This window comes from Oxyura jamaicensis, chromosome 13 (assembly GCF_011077185.1).
Source record: "Oxyura jamaicensis isolate SHBP4307 breed ruddy duck chromosome 13, BPBGC_Ojam_1.0, whole genome shotgun sequence".
Lineage (NCBI taxonomy): Eukaryota > Metazoa > Chordata > Aves > Anseriformes > Anatidae > Oxyura > Oxyura jamaicensis.
The window spans coordinates 8,100,443-8,119,669 of record NC_048905.1 but is presented as its reverse complement, the minus strand read 5'-3'; the positions used below and the strand labels follow the sequence as shown (position 1 = coordinate 8,119,669).

The following is a 19,227-nucleotide window of genomic DNA, read 5'->3' as shown; positions in this document are numbered from 1 at the left end:
GCTGCTCACCGCTCTGTGATGCTGCTTGCCAGTCTTGTCTAGACAGTGGCTCCAAGGAGAATCTCTGAAAGTAGGGTCCAGCCCATCTCGATCTTCCGGCCAGCTGGTGCTTCTAGCAGGTGAGAAGGAAGGAGGAAGGCAGAGGAGGAAAGGAGGGGTTTAGCTGGCGGCTTGAAGACCCAGGCCTAAGATAAAGCTGCAATGCTAATGTTAGAGGTGCCTGGTTAAAGCAAAGCAGAGAGTAAATATGCGCGTGAAGCATTTATTTTTTCCATTCATCACAATGCACTTTTTATTTCTGACCTTAGCCTCAAGAATGGTGCCAGACATGTTCTGTGATTTCTCCCCTTTTCCCCTCCAGATGTCCAAATGGATTCTTCGGACAGAGATGTTTGGAGAAACTGCCTTTGCGATTGTACATGCCAGATCCTAAGCAAAGTATGTTTGAAGACAAAAAATGCACCACACTACTTAAAACCTCCTGGGCACAGCGGTGGATGTAGAGTGGTCTAGTCAGGGATGGCTCTTGGTGTCAGCTTTGGGCTAGGGCTTAGGGATGCAGGTAAGGGTGCAGGCTGAAAGCAGACAGATAGGAGTTGTGAAAGGGATCAGGAGGGGCCTCGGTTCACTCTGTTTGGGTGTCATTTTGCTATCTTGTTTCTTTCTTTCTGGTTTTCTTTCTTTCGGTAGGTGTCCGATCGAATTCACAGGAGACCGGTGTCAGCATTTCGCAATGGTCAGCTTCTCCAGTATGTCTCTTTCTACTTCTCTCTCTCCCTTGTTATTGTAGCTCTGTGTCATGTCCTTAAAGCAGGTTCTTCTGTTCTCCAAGAGCCCTCTTCCTGTCTTGTGCACTCCCAGCTCTGCTTGGCCTTAAGAGGAGCTGTGATTGTTGCCAAGAGGAGAATCAGGGCTCTTGCTATCTCCCCATTCGTTAGAATGGGATCTGCTTTCATTTCTGATTGAATTTAATGTTGCTTGCTCTTTTCGTGCAAAATACAAATAAGGCACAAGGTTATGTGGTGTGCTGTGTGAGAACAGTCTACAATAAGCTGTATCTGCTAGCATTGCTGTCTCACCATGGACTATGTGGTGCGTGCAAGAAATCTGTATTTTTCCTGTGACTCTTGCAAGCTGGGTGCGTGAGTCTCTCTGTACCAACTGAGGAAAACACAGTGAAGGCTGTTCTGAAATTTCCCTTGCACTGAGGTTGTGGTTTTGTTACCAGAAGCCAAACCGAGCATCAATTGCTGTTCAGGTGAGATTGTCAGAGGCTGGCCTGGAGCATGCCCAGAGGTCTGGGCAGAGCCCTGGCTCTCAAGCAGTTCATGCCTGGAGTCAGAGGTCCTACTGGAGCCTGCCATGGTCTCAGGGCTCCCCTCCCTGCAGTGCAGCACAGCATGCAAACAAAGTCTACTGACTAGGCATCTCTGACTGTATCCATCCTGGAAGCAGAGATGTTCCCATAACTCCTAGTAGGTCAGACAGCCTTGCCTATGGGGTTGTGTTAACTACAGTGACTGATCCCTTGACCTCGTATGCAGTGGATGTAAGTACCCTACAACCCCTGCACTTAGTGCTTCCCAGTGTCTAGTTCTCAGTTCCCATGTACTGTGGGTCTCCAGAGATGCCTCACTCACAGGAGTCATTTGCTTATTTTGTTCAAGGCAGATAACTTTTGCTAGGTCTCCATTCAGACCATGTCCTAGCACCAGTGGGATCCTTCTGACCTGAAATAAAGGTGCAGAACTTAGCCTGCAGTTACAACACAGTGACTATCTGTGTACACCCTGCCTCCATGCTGGCCATTTGGACCACCACAAATGGTGGTTTTTAAAAGAGAGTTTTTAAAAAGAGCCACAGAAGAGGCTCAAAGTAGTGGGAACCAGAGGATAAAGGCCTTTCCATGATATCTCCTTGATTGCCAGTATCCCCTCTCTTACCACTCTTTAAGAAATCCTGCAGTCCTTGTCCTGAACTGGCAATAGCAAGAGTCTCATTAGCACATGCTAATAGCTGGCAAGGGCTTGCATTAGACTCTCTTCTGCAGAGTATAGAGACAAGATGCAGATGGGCTTTGAAGCCCTTGGGACAGCTTGGTGTTTTTACATTGCCTTTTGTTCCAAATTGGCTTCCAAAGATGAAACCTCTATTGAGTTATTTTTTTCAGACTAAAACATCCAAGTAGATCTTTTTAAAATGTCTAAACATAATGTTCCATTTTGATCTTTAACCTGATGCAAAAAAAGTTTCTCTTCTACTTTGGATCCCACAGTGTCAGGAACTCCTGCTGCAGACAGCAGTGGGATGCTCACGCATAAAGTTGTTTTGTAGGGTGTCTCATGATGTGGCATCCAACATGCTCAGACACTATTGCTATCATGCTGCAAAACAAAAATGGGTGAAAATTAGTTTTATTTCGGACAAGTGCTTTTTTTATTAACTGTAATGGCAAAAGTAAACAGCATGAAGATTTTCCTCAGCCTTCAGAATTTATGGGAATGAGATCTGTTTACGTTTTATTCGTGTGTTGAAGGAACAATGCCAACTTTAAAACTGACACATGTACGTTTCCTTATCTCAGTTCTGGTCTAACTATGGGATAGTAAGGTAAAAACAGTTTAACAATCCAGGTCACTTGTCTGAAATAGGATAAAAATAATCTAAGATGATTCATATGCATTTATAGCTGTTTTCACTTTCAGGTCACAGCTGGGTAATATATGTAGCAGCTACATTGCAGCAAAGAATGCACTGGACTTGCCATTCTTTCAAATAGGAAACACATTTCACTTGAGTCTGGATTGAGTGAATGCTTACTTTCTACTTTAAATGATAATTAGGTCACATTGGAAGTTGCCGTTGCTCTATAATTCACTCTCTACTTCATCCTGCATGGGTTCTGACAGGTCAACAGCTGAAATACTTTAAATGAGTTTCAGTCATTTGCACTGGAAATAAAAGAGTTCTGACCTGATTCTTATTTTGAGAACATTGCCAGCACTTGACAGATACTTAAACAGTAAATAATGACACCTACCCTGATGTTGTAATAAATGTATTTGGGATGTTTTAGGTTTTCAGGCCTAGATGGGAGGCTCCTGGCTCTAATATAATTAAGTACTACACTGTGATTGTCAGAAGGTATATCCCAGGTCTAAAGGAGAACCTCTGCAAAGTAAACTAAATTTAAGAAACTGTTCTGAAAGGATGCAGCAGATACTTTTCTGAATTTGGGCCAGAGGTAGAGATGGTTGCCTTCTTCCCAGCATCACAGATGTTGTGCACCTTCCTTCTGGGAGCACCTTCCTATCTCTCCAGTTTGAGCCACTACTCAGGTTTTGCTCAGGAATAATTCCCTATGTTCAGCAGGGGTTCAGGCTTCCATTGTCTGCTTGGCAGGTTGCTTTGGAGGTTTCTTTTATTTTGACTGTCAGAAATACCTGCTAGACTACTGTAATTATGAAGATGAAAGATGTATTTAGGTTGTTTTTCTTGCAAGTGACATTCTCTAAGTTGCTGTTACAATCATATGACCAAGTATCTACTGCCAGACATATGCTGGGCATATACCCACTGCTCGAAGATGTTAAAGATAGCACTTTTTTCTCTTATGTCATGCTCACACTGTTACTATTTTCTAACAGATTGGTACAGAGGAACTCACTAGGAATTGTATTATTGGGCTAACTTGGGGACATCCCATTCTGTCCTGACTCAGCCATTATTTGGATAAATAACATTTGCCTTTTGTAGAAATTCGCAACACCAGAATTCAACCAAGAATCTCTGTTGTTGGTTCCTATCTGCTTGTAAGGAGTTTGCATTTTATTTTGCTTGCACTGTTATGCAAATGGAATTGGGTACATGTTGAGATACTGCAGGGAAAAAAAAAAAAAAAAAAAAAGAGAGAGAAGCATGATAGAGCAGCTACTTAACTGAGAAAATGGATGCATCATGCAAACAGAAAACATTGCTCTGGCCTAGCAAGGTACCACTTCTGAGCAGAGCTGTGGTACCTCACTGTGTCAGCTCTCTCAGCCTGCCTTTGTACTAAGCCTGCATTAATTTCAGCCTCCCTGATGGTCTGTTTTCCAGCAAGAGTCATACCCTAAGGAGGTCTAAGCCAACACATTTATTTTGCACAGCAGTGGCTAAGTATGCATAGGCAGTGGGTTACCATCAGCCGTGGATGGGCAGTAACCTGCTAAGCTACAGCAGCACAAATACAGGCTTTTCAGACCCTGACACATAGTAATCACACATCCAGTAAGTATGGGCAAAGTCTTATGGGGAAACTCAAAAGCTTTATCCTGTTTATCATAGGTCAGTTCTACGACAGTATGACAGCTGGCTTTGTCACGTTGGTAAAAACAGAAAATCCACCAGAAGAAACAAGGAAGGAGAGATGTCAGAGAAAAGAATTGCACATTCACTGAGATTAAAAAAGGTGAAAGGTACATACCTGAGAAGAAAAAAAAAATGCTCTGATGCTGTCTGAAGTCTGGTTAGATCCCTTTTGTCTGTATGAAATTCCACTGATCTCACTGGATCTCTGTGCACGCTCCTCCATCCACACATAAGGAATTGGCTGACAGGACAGGGTTGGAAAATAATGTTGTTTAGGCTTTAAGTAACCTGTTGGAGGAAAGCCTTATAGAGGCTATAAAATATAACTGAGGAACATTAAGGAAACATTTAAGCAATTTTATTTTAGATTGAAAGAGAATTAATGGCAGTGAACAAAATGGACAGTGGCTGTATGCAATTACAGTATAAAAGAGAGGAATACCCTGGTAGATGAGAACACAGATAATTATTTCCATGGGCTGTGATTCATTAAATCATCTTACTAAAATATTTTTCACATCAAACTCTGCATATTTCTGTGTCTCCATACAATTATAATTGCAGATATAATTAATCGATATCCTGCACTGTACATAAGGTATATATGTATATACAGTGATGTGATGGTGAAGTCATATCATATGCTAGTTTCAGGAATTAGATCTTGCGCTTGTGATGTATCTTTGATAAAGCCAGAGCCTGTAACTACAAAATGTACAAAACCAGAAATCCTCCTTGACCTTTGCCACTGGGAATGCACTGTACAGTTGTGGAGTAACCAGCCATACTGGCAACCTGAGTGCACATCTTGAACTCTTCTTCAGACCCACTGTTCTCCTTGCCCCTCTCTTTGCAACAATAGTGCAGCCAGACCCTCATTATTTTTTGAGTGAGCCTTTAGACATATTTGCTAGAGGTTTGAATGCAAATTTGTGCTCCAGGCTACCTTCCTTGTCACTATCAAGGGTTTGGCACCTAAGTATGAGAATTTAGCTAACCTAACCCTAGTGTTGGTATCAGGCTGAGATGTCTAATCCTTCAGAGGTGCTGAGGGTGATGAGCACAAACTCATTAATTTAGTTGCCAGATGTCTCTACCAGAGTCTCTGTACAGTATGTTCACAGTCATGTGTGTCTCTGTCTAGCTGTCTGTGCACTAGTGAGAACTAAAATTTAACACATCACACTGTTGAACCGCAGTTTTATTGAGTCCATAGCATTAGCAGCCAGGGACCATTTTGCAGTCTGACTGATTGTGAAATCTACTCTGAAGTTGACAGCTCTGAACTTGGGACCAAAGTTCTGCTTTCTGATGTGATTGTCCAGCTTCTGCAGACAACAGAGCAATTTCTGAAGCCATTGGGCATTCAGTGCAAGGAGACTCTTTCTTGGACAGTAGCTGGATTTGCACGGTGACTTCCCTGCATTGGAACACCCATAAAAGTGTCTCTGAAGTCTACTGAAGTGCATAAATATGCTCTTCTCTGGCCTTACTTTTAATTCAGAGGACCTTGGAACTGCCTCAGCCAGTGGCAAAATGCTGCCTGTGGTACCAGCCTGTTTCCATTTTTAAAGGAACTAGGAACATATCTTTTTTCCGTTTCTTTCTTATTGGTGCTCTTCAGTATACAGCTTCCCTCAAAAACAATCTTGAATAATCTTTGAGAGTCCTCACACTTGCACTACACTTAATAAAACCTTTTGATCTGCTTAGATACTCTCTTTTTAATTTTCTCTTCCTTTGTAGTATTACCTCTCAGAGAACCTCCCGGGGTTGTGATCTTTGCCTTTGCAGTCAGATCTCCATCTCTTCTTGCACATGTGGGTGAATTTCAGCAATATCACACACACACAAAGTCAGGAAGTCTTTCTAATAAGGACCTCCTGAGCCCAGCTTCATACACAACTGTGTACTGCAGCTCTTTCCAGAAGTTGTAGCTTTTCTGAAATCACCCTTTCTTTCAAGAAACATGCCTTTAAAAAAAAAAAACTCTGCTGGCACCTGAATTTCATAGCTGCCTGTTATACATGAAACCAAGACCTAGCCTAGCTCTATCTTTTCTCAAGAAGTTTCTCAGGTCTTTGTGAAAGACTGCTGGACTAGTAAATTTTCAGGCTTTGTGCTGGCTGGATGTAAAGGTTTCATAAAACACATCAGCAGCTATTTCATTCCAGAAGGAGCTGAGATACTGAAAATTAAACACCATAATCTCCAACAGGAACATTTACATCTTTCCTAAGTCTGCACATTTGGATTCTTTCTGCCTGAGATTTGTGGAAAAATTTTAGAAATTTGGGATACAGTTCAGTGTCTGTGAAAATCTCGTCTGTGCAATCTGAAATTACATCTTAATGTTGCTATTTATTCATCTCCCAGAGTCATTGTCACTGATCTAGAGGACAAATGTCATCCCATTCAAATGTTTTCATTTTCTATTTCTATTTTCCATTTTTTCTAATAAAAGCTGAAGTCTGTAGTCTGCCAGTAAACATCCTAGAACAGAGCCAGCATTATAACTGATGTAATTTAGCATGTTCTCCATTTTTTACCCCATATTTCATTCTTGATTTCTTTACAAATTTAATTTTAATTCATAGTTGGAATCTTCCCACTAGTCTGCTTTGGAAGGGAAGATCGGCATTTTCTGCTGTTTACTAAGAGAACAGGCTTCCTAAGAGAAGGAAGACAGCTGCACTTGTTGCATGGTACTCAGTGTAGTCATCTGAAAATACGGAAAAGCTTGATCTGAAAAAACAGTGTCTTGCAGTCACAGACTATCTTGTCATTTCTGCTTTCAGTGACTGCTGATATGAAGGTGTATCCTGAATTCCCAGATTTATCTCTCCCAGGGCTCCCTTGTTGAAGCCATCAAAAGCTTAGTGTGGTGGGTCTAGCTCCTGATCGGTTTGCTATGTGGCAGGACATTCCCCTTGTATAGGCATTACAGATTCCTTCCAGGAACAGATGACAAAAATGGGAATTATGTTCTGTTCCACTATATGTTCTTAACCATCCACTGCACTGGGTGTGATTTGTGTAATGATTTCAGCAGCATAATTTCTGAGCTACCATAAAACATTTCCTGTAGATCTGACATCTGAGTCTTCCCATCAGTCATTCTTTTCTAAGGAAGTTACTTTCATAGAGTGCTTCCAGCCAGAAAACTGTACACTGTTACTACTTGCTGTGTCTGTACCAGGCTGTCTCATCCCCATTGTCCCCTTTGTACATTTCTCAGCTTCAGGCCATTGACCTGAAGTGCAAGCTACAGCATCTGGCCTGGGAACAGAATCACATGTTCATATAGCAGCACTCAAATTGGCTTCAAAGCTGCCAGCTAAGCAGGTGTTGAATCAGAGCAGTGTATCTATTGGGTGAAAGGCTTCTTTTCTTAGGTATAGTTTAACTTGCTCTGAAGTCACCAGGCTGCAGCTGGAGGAGTGTTGGTGATCACACAGAAATATGAGTGATCCTTTTGACAGGAGCTGTTTGGTCACTTGCTTCTCTCATTGCCTTCCCACACAGAGGTGAAATGTCCCCTTCAGTAGGTAGATGAACATACCACTTCAGGCTCTTCTAGGATCTAATAGAATAGACCTTCTAATAGAAGGTCTAGATCTGAATTTCAGCTCCTCTGTTCGTTGATTCATCAGTAATTTTCTACCTGCTGATTGCAATATGAGAATGATAAATAGAAGAATACTTCTTTTTTTTACCTACCTTTCTGTTTCCTGCTCATTCTCTTACTCATCTGAGCCCTAAAACAATATTTAGCAGCATTTTAAATTCCACAGACATTGTGCAGCTTCCCTTTAATAACACAATAGCTGCTGACCGTTTAATTAATGTAATGACTACACTGTGGTTTGGCTGGGTAATTACAGGGCATTTGTGGTTTATCATAACAGGGTTATTTCTCTCTCCTGGACTGCAGTGCAGGTTACCCCTGGGGACCTCCTAAAGTTAATTACGAGCTAATCCACAGAAGCTTGCCAATTCACTATTGTTACATATCTGGACTCCTGAGGCCTACCCAGTTATTTTTATTCATACAGTACTGGACAAGCTACAAGGTTGTGCAGTTTGTGGAAAGCCCACAGACTACTCAGAGAGCTCACTCAATGCCCAGTCCTTAACTCACACACAGTGTCCCTTGTCCGCAGTGTCATGGGACATTGTTCCCTCATGTCCGCTGGAGAAAGCCTAGGTCATGGTGCAGGTCCAAGTATTGCTCATCAGTACAATTTATTATTGATAGTCTCTTTCTGGTCCTCAGATGTTACTTCTCCACTTTGTTTCATGCCTTGGAGCATGCTATGTGACTCACTTAGTCCTCTGGGGTCCCAGGCATGTTTTGGGGGCATAATGTATGAGATAGCTAAACATCTTACTGGCATTCTTAGGCAACTTGAAGTCTGTGGGAGCACAGGCCCAGTTTTCATAGCCATTTGCGAAATCCTTATCCTTCTTAATCATCCTATAAATCTACAACACAGTGAGACCCATCTTATCTTGAATTGTTACATCCATAAAGATATTTTAGTTTATGTTGTTTTGTCTGTTCATCTTTTAAAGGAGGTGAAACTTTAGAACATAATGTAGTCCCAAAGTTTTGTCTGTTCATCTTTTAAAGGAGGTGAAACTTTAGAACATAATGTAGTCCCAAAATCACGATGCATCAAGTCAGTATAGCTCTTCTGTCCAACAATTAGAAAAAAATCCACCACAGAATTTGTGACTTAACAATAGGCAGTGGGTCAACAGAGTACATGCGCTAAGTGTAGCACCTAAATCCAACTGGGTTTTTCTTTCAGTCCACTTCAGCTGAATTTCTTCCCTTGGGAGAAACCAGTGCAAGGTCCATGCATCACCTGACTCTTCAGTAAGCTCTACTTTGAACAGCTGAGTAGCACCAATCTGGATGATTGGATTCAACCTGAATTCCGCACACATACGCTGCAGCTGAGACGAAGAGCATGAAATGAAACTTTTTTTGTCATCTCTCATAAAATTTCCCTTCTCCAGCTCTCCCATGTTTGCCACCTTTCTCTGTTGGTCAGCCACTTTTATATGTACGGTAGTTTGGTGTTTGAACATTTAAAACTACTAGTCTGGTCTCCTTTGGGATCAACACAGAAGAGCCCAGTTTAGCTTTTATGTAAAAGGACTAACATAAATACTGCAAAGTAATGCATTTAAGAGGCTAGTAGGTACTGTTTCCTTAACACTAACGGCTGCTTAAGGAAGAATGAGTTATATCTTAAGTCCAGCATTTCCAGAAAGGTTCAGCAGGTACAACTGGAACATGATTTTCCAAAAAATTTTTCCCAGTTCAGATATTTTGGGAAATCTCACTGTGGTTTGAGGTGCTCAGTCCTAGCTACTTGCCATGATCAAGGAACATGTTTGGAGTACAGAAAAAGGTAAATTATATGAGAAAAATAATATGCCAATTTCCTCAGCCTAGAGCAGCCATCTCAGAACTGTCTTACTGTAATATGCATGCTAGCCTCTGCCTATATTGATTCCCTCTGCCACAAAGCTGGAATGCAATACACTTCCCTATTGCAACAACTCCTATTAGCACGGAGTGACGCCTTCTGGAGGAGCTGCATATGCTAGCCTAGACCTCATGGTTCCCTACGTACAGTTAATGCCTGCAGAAGGGACTGTCATCTGATGGTTTCTGGGAATCCCCAGCGGCCAAGTGTGCCAGACAGCCGTTCTATTACTGACAGGCTGCATGAGATGCAGGTTAATCGAATTGTTGCAGGACACAGTACGGGTGCAGCACATCACACGGAGCACCTTCTCCACTATCAGCTAATAGGACTCCAAGCTTTTGAAAATGTATTACTTTCCCTGATCAACCTCTTAAAAAGCAAAGGAGACCTTCAAACATGGAATGCCTTCAAACATCAGAAATAGTTTTGCTCCAGGTCAAAATAAATTTTTGTCTCTAGGAGAAATGTTGTTTTCTCAAACATGTTTGTTCCCAAGTGGAATATTGTTAATATACAATAGGCATGCACTGTATGGTATGCCATGTTCATGAAGATGATACCCCTCTGCTGAATGCATAAAATTACACTTTGAAGCAATGTTTTTTTCCTGGAGGTGGGGTAGAATAATTCTGAATAGTCTGTTCTTTAAAGAAGAGGCAAACCTTCCAAAACCCAGAATGCTATTAAAGTGTTTCCTCCTTCATTGTCCCAGCCCAGAAGGCGATACCTGCTTAATGCCCAGACTGGGAGGACCTCCTGAGCAGGGAAAGGAGTGAAGGCTCCCTTTTGTATATATGCAGTTATGGGTGAAACAGAAGCAACGCCTATATCCGCAACTGGCTGACACATCACCTTGCATGCTTATTGTGCTGGAACAATTTTTCTGCATACCATCAAACAACTATTTTGCTATTACGGTCATCAGTGATAACAGAGGAGCAAATTAGGAAAAAAATGGTATGAGAATTTCAGTAGATCCTAGTATGCCTCCAGTAATTCCTCTGCTTTATGAAGCAAATTGACTTGTCATCCAAAGGAATTTTCTGCTGGAGGTCAGAGTGCAGCCTTGTCAATTTGCATATCAAAAGAGAGGTTGAGTTTTTAAAATTCCACTGTGTGCCCAAACTGTGTTTTCAAAGTGACGTTGAGGGCAGAAAGAATCAGTAGATGAGAGTTTGAAAAAGCTTGAAATGCTGGCGAAGTGTTGAGTAGCTATGGACTTCAGACGCAGGAGTACAGGTTGGGGTATGGCTTCCTGTATGTGCAAAGCCACTGGGGGGTTTGCAGGCAGAGTCAGGCACATGCATTCTAGCTGCTGTATAGTTGCATGGTTTCTCCGCTGATTAGGAAACCTGTGGCTAAGATCCAACAAGCCAGCTGTCTATATCTGCTCCAGGGGGCTGGGGAGCAAAAATAACCTGCAGTTTTAAAGTGAGGGAGGACAGTGGGAAGGCTAAATTTCTTCAGGTCTTGCCTACCACCTCTGTTTGCATAGACATTTCTGAGTTTGCAAAAAAACCACGAGAATGTTCTAAATTGCATCCATTAGTAGCTGTAGATATTACAGCAAATCCTAGATCAGGGAGCAAATGTGTCAGTATAGGCTGTGTGCTGCCATCAAACAGATCAATAGTGTAGATATACGGATGAAATGTAATGCGTCTCTACATGCATTTGTCACTATGTCAGGTGAAACAGCTTTCATAATGGTGGCGTGCTTTAGGAAAAGGTCAAGTTTCAACGTGATAACCAGAAGGTTTATAACAAATGTAATGTGTCCCGTTCTCTGCTGCCAACCACATTGCGTACAAATTCCTGGAACTTGTACAAACTCACTGTGACATACATGGTAGAGTTTGCCATTCCTTTTGCACAAATGTGAGATGTGAAGCAGAGAGCATCCAGGTTTTGTGGCCTTTAAATTACATAAAATTAAGAAAAAAAATCACCCCTCTGCCCCCCCAAAAAGAGAACCCAACATTAGCGTTGATTTGAAGAGAAGAACCTGCTTTAGTTGGAAAGTGTTTACATGTTCCATAACTGTTAGTGCTAATTTCCCCTACACACACACAGATTTTGAACAGTGTTGCAAAAGAAAAACGGTATTTCTGTGCAGCAAAAATCAGCTCTTTTGGAAAATATAGCAAATCAATTTGGATATCTCCAAGTTGAAAATAACCTTTCACATGATACAATGACAAGTATGAAGATCTTTAATATTTATGTGGGAAAAACTATCTTTAGGTGAGGCCAGTACTGGGAAAAGTTTTGCAATTCAGAAATGAAAAGGACTTTTTCAGCAAAAATGTTGCCTGTGTTGGACAACAACACTGTTGATTCATTAAGCAAACTCAACTTTGCTTAGCACTATCTCTTCAAGATAAACTGCCATCTTATTTGTAATGAATTTGAATCTGAAAGCAGATGCTCCAATTTGTGTTCTTTTTTTTTTTTTTTTTTTTTTTTTTTGGCATGCTTGCTGTTTCTAAACATGCAGAACCACCGCAAAAGTGAAATTTGGAAGATCACAGACTTGAGGGAAACTTCCAGTGCAATTTGCACTTTTAGATCTGCAAGGGATTCATTACCTTTGCCCAGGCAACTAATCACTTGCAGTATCAGTGGTACAACTGCAAATCTGTACTGCAAACAGTACTCACAATTTACGTGATACCAGGAGATTTTACAGGCAATGCTGCCAGATGACATTGTGCATCCGAGACCAGACTTGAGGTCATGGACAGAAGAATTGGGCTTGCAGGCCTGAGGGCCCTGTGCAAGTGCCTACACATCTGTCTGCCACACAGGCTTCTTTGGTGCACAAGCCCCCAGGCAGAGGGGCACGTGAAGCCGTGCGGGGAACATTCTGCCTGTAGAAAGCAAATGAATGGTTTTACCAGGTTCATGCAGTCGCTATGTGTTTTGGCCTGTCTGGAGTCAGGAGTTGTTTCAGAACAAGTGTACCTATTTTTTATTTTTTTTTCTGCCTAACCTGTAAATTCCATATCGGGTACTAACAAACATGGCTCATCTCAAAAGAATTCATAATTAACTAAAAGAATTCATAATTAACTTCCACTGCAATTTGTTTGGGTCTTTCTTTACATAAGATATAAGCTCTGGTGGGAATTTAAAATGCTCTGAAGCATACACTGTGTTCTGTGTAACCGCTGCTGAGCCTACAGAAAAACTAACCTGCTGTAACTGCACAGTGTGTGTGTATGTATATTAGAGATCTCTGACAGACCTGTTTTTCTTTTTCTCTTTCTCTTCCTTGTCTTCTTTCTGCATTGGCAGAGCATCTTGGATTTGAATTAAAGGGTATGGAACAACCATTCATTTATTAATCAGAAGCCATTAAGAGCTGCCCATATTATATTTATGGCTTTAATGGGATGATTAAAAAATCAGCTGTTCTGTTCTTTTCCCTGGCGCCAAGATAGATGTTTGGATTAAAAAACAAAACAAAGTAAAGCACAAAGTCTAAATGTAAAACTATAAAAATGCAGGTGTATTTTTAGCAGCACTTTTTTCTTTGTTTCAAGCAGCAGCCTGGTGTGTGTGGCGTGACTGGGATGTTACAATTGCCATATGTCTCCTCATTCTACATGCTTTTGTATATTTAACCAAAAGGCAGGAGTTTGTGACAATCCTAAAGGTTGCCAGCAGGCACTGCTTGGGAATGAACAGGTGTTCCAGGAATGGGAAGGCAAGTTTCAGGAAGATAAAGACTTTTATAACATTGTCATTCTCAATGTGCTGTTGTCCACTGGATCTTAGAAAGCATCAGGATGGTTTTGCTATTCCTGCTCCCAAAGGCTGTCTGCTTCTTTCTGTGCTTGACTGGGAGGAAAATGTCCCTTGGAAGGTGACATGAGCTGAGTTATTTTAAAGACAATGAGCCTGGGAAATCAGCAGTCTCCCATGAGAGGAGAGGGTGTAGTGCTGAGCTTCATGGTGGCAAGCTGAAGTGTGCAAAAACACTGCAGTAACTTACAAGCTCTTAAAAATATCCCCTTTGGGCAACTGCCTGCTCCTGCCCAGTTGCTTATGTTTTTCCTCCTTTCTCCTTAGTCTGTTTCAGAAATGTATCAGATATCTATAGAGTAAGCACCTGAGAAATCAAATCCCTGGGGCTAGGTTTCCCTCGAGTGCACAGGCTGAGTGCAGGAGGGGTTGGTCAGGTGAGAACAGAGAGATTTGTCTTTATTGCTTAACTTAAAAACATTGGCCCAGCAATGCCATCCAGAGCAGATCTTCACGTGAAGATACTTCAATTCAATTTGAAACATGTATGGGGGACACCAGCCTTTCACTTCTGGATGTTAAATTCTCTTCTTGGGTCCCTGAGGTGGAGGGACATGCAATAACTGAATCTGGAGAAATTTGTCTCTGCTGGTTTTTGCATGCCTTACCCTCTGGGTTTGGTATGTATCCCCAGCAGCTTGTTCCTGCTGTTGAAAATGAATGCATTTCATGGTCAAATGTTTCAGAGAAAGCGGTGCTGCTAATACTAATACACTTAAATAAACTTTAAAATTAAGGATTTTTGACATCCCTTTTTTGTTGACTTTTGTCCTTTTCCTCATCCATTCTCAATGTCATCACAGAACCGCCACACATCCTGTTCCCAGTCTGCAGTCGTCTCTTCTCTGTCATTCGTCTTTCACTTTCATGTGTTGCTGTGACACCCGTGGCTGGACTGTGATTCTGTCAGCATTATGTGGCACAACATGGTTTGTTCACAGTGTTTGCTGCTGTAGAGTGACAATGCTACTGATGAAGACATGGTGTTTGTAGAGCGTACAGACACAAATGGACAAGTCCTGCTCCAGGATCTTAACTTCTCAAACACAGAATTGTAGAGTGCTTCCTCCTGTTTTCTTTCTGTTTCTGGCAAGATGATTTAATGCAACATGAAGATACTCTGTTACCAAGCATCAACTTTAATAAGGTGTTAGGAGCCAAGATAAATTACGATAAGCAGGTTGTTTAATTTTTAGTTTTACAGTAGTGACTTATGCACAGCCTCTGACTCCAGTGTTTCTCATAGCAGAGCTGTCAGCAGCAAGACTGAGCACGTGATTCTGCATTTCTGATGAACTGAACCATTCCCCCTGTAATTCAGGTGGAAGTTCAGAGACAGGGTTCCATACTTATCATGATTACCTAAACAGAGGCTGGGATTCGAGCCTTGGGTGAAAAATTTTGTCATGTAGCTAATGGGGTAAAAAAAAAAAACTTCATAATTTTGATGGCTTTGCTCTCTTTCTCCCTCTCCCTTCCATGATTCAAAGGAAATTCATAACTCAAACAAACAAAAACCAACCAACCAACCAACCAAACACCACAAAAACTGTCTTCGTAGCAAAAATCATAGCTTATGAAGAATCCTTGAAAACAATTGGCTTCATGGATGGGTCTATGGTGAAAAAAGGCCTCCTTCCCACCCTTTTTTTGGGTAAATCATGAAGAGATACATCTGGGTAGCAGCAAAATTCTTGCCCAGAGCTGCCTCTAACCACGACATGATCCTAGCTGATTCTGATAAAATCTCTGAATTTCCTGATGGAAGGAAATAGCTGTAGAGCTGGAATCCAGATCCCAAAGCTGTACAAGAGCAAGAAAACATGTCTGCCATGGTTGCTGATGCCTGGAATAGGGCTTCTGTGCAGGGGAAATACATAGCTGAAGCAAATGTTTCACCCCACAGTGAGTTCCTTCCCCTAGCCAGCTCCACCTGGCTCCTTGTAGTAAAAAGCAAGGAGTACCAGGTCAGCCAACACCCAAGCTCCCCTGCATGAGCAAGTCCCAGGACATGCAGGCTCTGAAGAGGTGCCGCTGGCTGGTAAAACTGATACAGCTCAATAACTATCAGTCAAAGCGAGACACCTGACCTGATGTTCCCGGCTTGCAGTGGCTATGGAACTGGAGTCTGGGAGAATCTCAGCTGCCTGCCTCTCTTGTGCTTGGTGGGACTTTGCTTTTTCAGCCATTCCACCAGTGAGTGCTCTGAGAGCCCCTTGAAGCCAAAGGGCAGGGCACAAACAAGAGGGATGGAAATTTACTTCTTCAAACTGCAGCTTTGCAACAGAGGAATGAAGTGAGCACTACTGATGATGTTTTGCATCTTCATGTCAGGATGTTTATTCACAGCCTCTGGTTTAGCAATTCTTCATTCACAAGTTAGGAGCGAGACAGAGAAACACTTCTCCCAGCACTTTTTTCTTCCAAAAATCATTTTCCTTTCTAAAAACGCAAGCTGAGATTAGTCTAAATATTCAGTTATCTAGAATGTTTTGTTACTTCCACCTTGTTTCTTTTTGTTGGAGTCTAGTGCTGTGGGTCAACGCTGGTACCTAAAATCAGGCACATTTCTCTTCTGCTCATGTATTTCATTGGTTTGGTAGCACTGGGAATATCTTATAGTTCATTAAAAGTATTTAGTGTAGCCTGGTGAAACACACCGAGCATAGCAACCATGGCATGAGGTTTATTGCCTGATCTATATTAAAAAATATTTCAGTGAATATTAAAAAAGACACAAACCCCAATGGCTTTACAATTAACTCACAGTATGGGATTACAAGCACATTGGTCATAGATGCTGAAATACAAGTCTCATGGCAGCTGTGGACCGAATCCTTCTCTCAGTCATTCAGATGGAGAACCAAATGGCCTCAGTGGAGATAGGTGGATGATGCTGAGAAGAGCATTTGCCCTGGCATAGCCACAGAGGAAGAGGGGAGTGAGATATACAATTGCTGCCTAGGTGTAGTTCAGTAAGACTGCAGGCGACATCCAACTGTTTTCTTGGAGCTTTGACTTATTTGAATGAACTACCTGACTTCCAGCATGGTCTGGGTTTTGATGCAAGTGACTGATGTTTCTGGTTTGAATGGCAGTCCATGACAAATGGTAATACCTGGGAGAAGCAGCAGCATGCTGCTTGAATTTTGTGTGTGCATCTGAGTTACCTGGTGCAATGGAATTAATCACTTCCTAGGGTCTCATTAAAAAGCCATAACTGTAATTGGTTACTGTATTTTAATTACCCCACACCCTTTCCTTTGTCTAATGCGCTATCACTTTTCCATCTTCATTCTGCTTTTTGAGTGTTTTAGGATGTCCCTTCCAGCACCTACATGCTTTGGGGCCTGTTGCTTGGTGGTTTCTAATGCATTGCTGAGCTCCAGGGCATGCAGCCGCTGCAAGGAAAAGGCATTCTGAGTCCATCAGAGCAGAGGGCCTGTGATGAGAACATCACAGGGCTATGTGTGTACGTGGTGAGTGGGGGATGCTTGGGGTCTTCCTTGTTAGACTACTAAGTTGCCAAGAAGGGGGGATCTCATGGAAGGGAAAGTAGACTCATGGGGCTTTTTGAGATTAGTCACCAAGTTATTCTGCGGGAAAAGAAGAGAAAGCAAGAAGCGTGCTTGAGTGCAGAAGGGGTGAGCTACTGAGCAAGAGAGGGCGAAGGTACAGAGAGACAAAAGGACTGAAGATCTCTTGAGGGGTGAGTAAGATTGGCCAGCCTGTCTCAGCTTTGGGCAGCTGTCAGAGATGGGCAGTGGATTGGTAGGAGGTCTGACTGAGCCCTGCTCTCCATTTTGCCCTCACGCAGTGCTGGTTCCTGTGCAGCCAGATGCATCCGTGGTGCTGGAGCCTGTTTATAACTGGATTCTTTCTCTCAATTTGCAGAAGCAGAAGAGCTCTATCAGAAGAGAGTTTTAACCATCACGGGAATCTGTGTTGCCTTGCTTGTTGTGGGCATCGTCTGTGTGGTAGCTTACTGTAAAACCAAGTGAGTATGTGTGGTTAACAGACAAAAAGTGGTGAGAGGTTACTGAGTTTGTGCTTCACGCTTTCATGCTGTTCACCCAAATGCTATTTTTAAAGAGGTGCTGTGCTGTGGTATTCCCAGCGAGGTCTCCTGAAGAATGCCAATAAAGCCATCTATCATTCTGTGCCTGAGCAGGAAGTTTTCCTGGGAGCTCTTCCTTGTCCCCTGATTCAGCATCACATTGTGAAGCCAGGTGATGGCATGTGACTGGGAGAAGTTGTTCCCTGAGCCAACAGCTTATCACCTGACGGCTGAAGAATGCTGGGCTGTGGCCCAGGAGCTGTGGTCTCAGTTGTTTACATTTCAGAAACTTTTAAAGCAATAATGATTGAGCAAGAGACTTGGGAACCTCTTTTATGGTCAGCCTTCCCTGCCTGGACAGCACCTGTGTCCTCACCTGCACCTTGAGTGGGTTTGGGTTGCCTTTCTATTCCCCCAGAAGGCAGGGAGGCTTGTGAAGTGAATGTCCTCCCAGAGACATGGGGAGGCTGTCCCACATTGTGCTTAATGCAGGACAGGTCAAGTGCCTTGCCACCAAGGCCAAGCCAGGACTGGCTTCCCCTTTCCCTTCTCCCCACTTTTCTCTTCTGCTCCCAGTCCCATGCTTCCTCTGCCTCCATTGCATTGTGCTGGGCCTTGTTTTGCAACAAGGAGACTCTGGACCCTGCTTCCTGAAGCAGCCATAGTGGCAAACATTCACATTTCTTTGGAAAAGCAGCCAAGGTGACTAATGCTGAATATTTGCAGCTTTCACAAATACCACTGAAATATCAAGTGTGTCCAAGAGGTGAATCAGTACCTGGTTGTTGCCTCCTTTATCATCTGCTTCCTCCAGAAAAACCTGGAGGCAGAGGACCCCATGAGATAAACCCTCCTAATAGATTTTTTCCTTTCCTTTTTAAAGGAAACAAAGAAAACAGATGCATAATCATTTACGACAGAATATGTGCCCTGCCCATCAGAACAGGAGCCTCGCGAATGGGCCAAGCCATCCACGTTTGGATCCTGAGGAAATCCAAATGGCTGATGTAAGACCTTTGTCTCATTCTCCCTGTGTGTTACTGAGTGGGCATGTTTTCTGTCAGGGGTTTGATGTGGATTTGTGTGCTTACACACCTGTGTGCCTGTGCATGAGGAGAAAAATACTAAGAAAATTGAATGAGAAGATGAGGTTCTGCACAGAAACATTTCCAAAAACAAAATCTGGAGGGAAATGTGAATTTCCTTTGAAGCACCAAAGACGAGATTAGGGCACTCACGGCAGGCTTGTTTTGATGAATCAAGTGTGATCCTGTTTTCCTCTCTGTGAGATGTTTCTGATGTTTCCCGTTTATTAAGCTGTCCTAGTGAGCCTTGTTTTGCAGCATGACAAATGGGAACAGCACAGTGGGGGCTGGAGCAACCGCAGTGACTGTGTTGCACATCATGGGGATCTGGTCAGCACCACATGTGTCTACCTGCCCATACTAGTTGCTTCCTGTGCAAGGTGACACAACCTGGTGGGGTGCCAGTGTGTCACTTTAGTGAAAA

The 19,227-nt window shown here is 42.5% G+C and overlaps 1 protein-coding gene across 12 annotated transcripts in view; it reads left to right on the top strand.

Moving 5' to 3' along the window:
• NRG2 (neuregulin 2) overlaps positions 1–19,227 on the top strand; it is a 133,013-nt gene that overhangs the window by 106,254 nt on the left and 7,532 nt on the right. For 5 of the 12 annotated variants that reach the window (XM_035338326.1, XM_035338325.1, XM_035338323.1 and 2 more), the window contains 5 exons: positions 362–438; positions 691–749; positions 4,327–4,457; positions 17,556–17,658; positions 18,602–18,725. In XM_035338326.1, coding sequence (XP_035194217.1) covers positions 362–438; positions 691–749; positions 4,327–4,457; positions 17,556–17,658; positions 18,602–18,725 — 494 coding nt within the window. Of the gene's footprint in view, positions 1–32; positions 120–361; positions 439–690; positions 750–4,326; positions 4,458–13,151; positions 13,176–17,555; positions 17,659–18,601; positions 18,726–19,227 lie in introns of all 12 variants that reach the window. The other 7 variants (XM_035338321.1, XM_035338328.1, XM_035338324.1 and 4 more) reach the window with 5 other exon arrangements.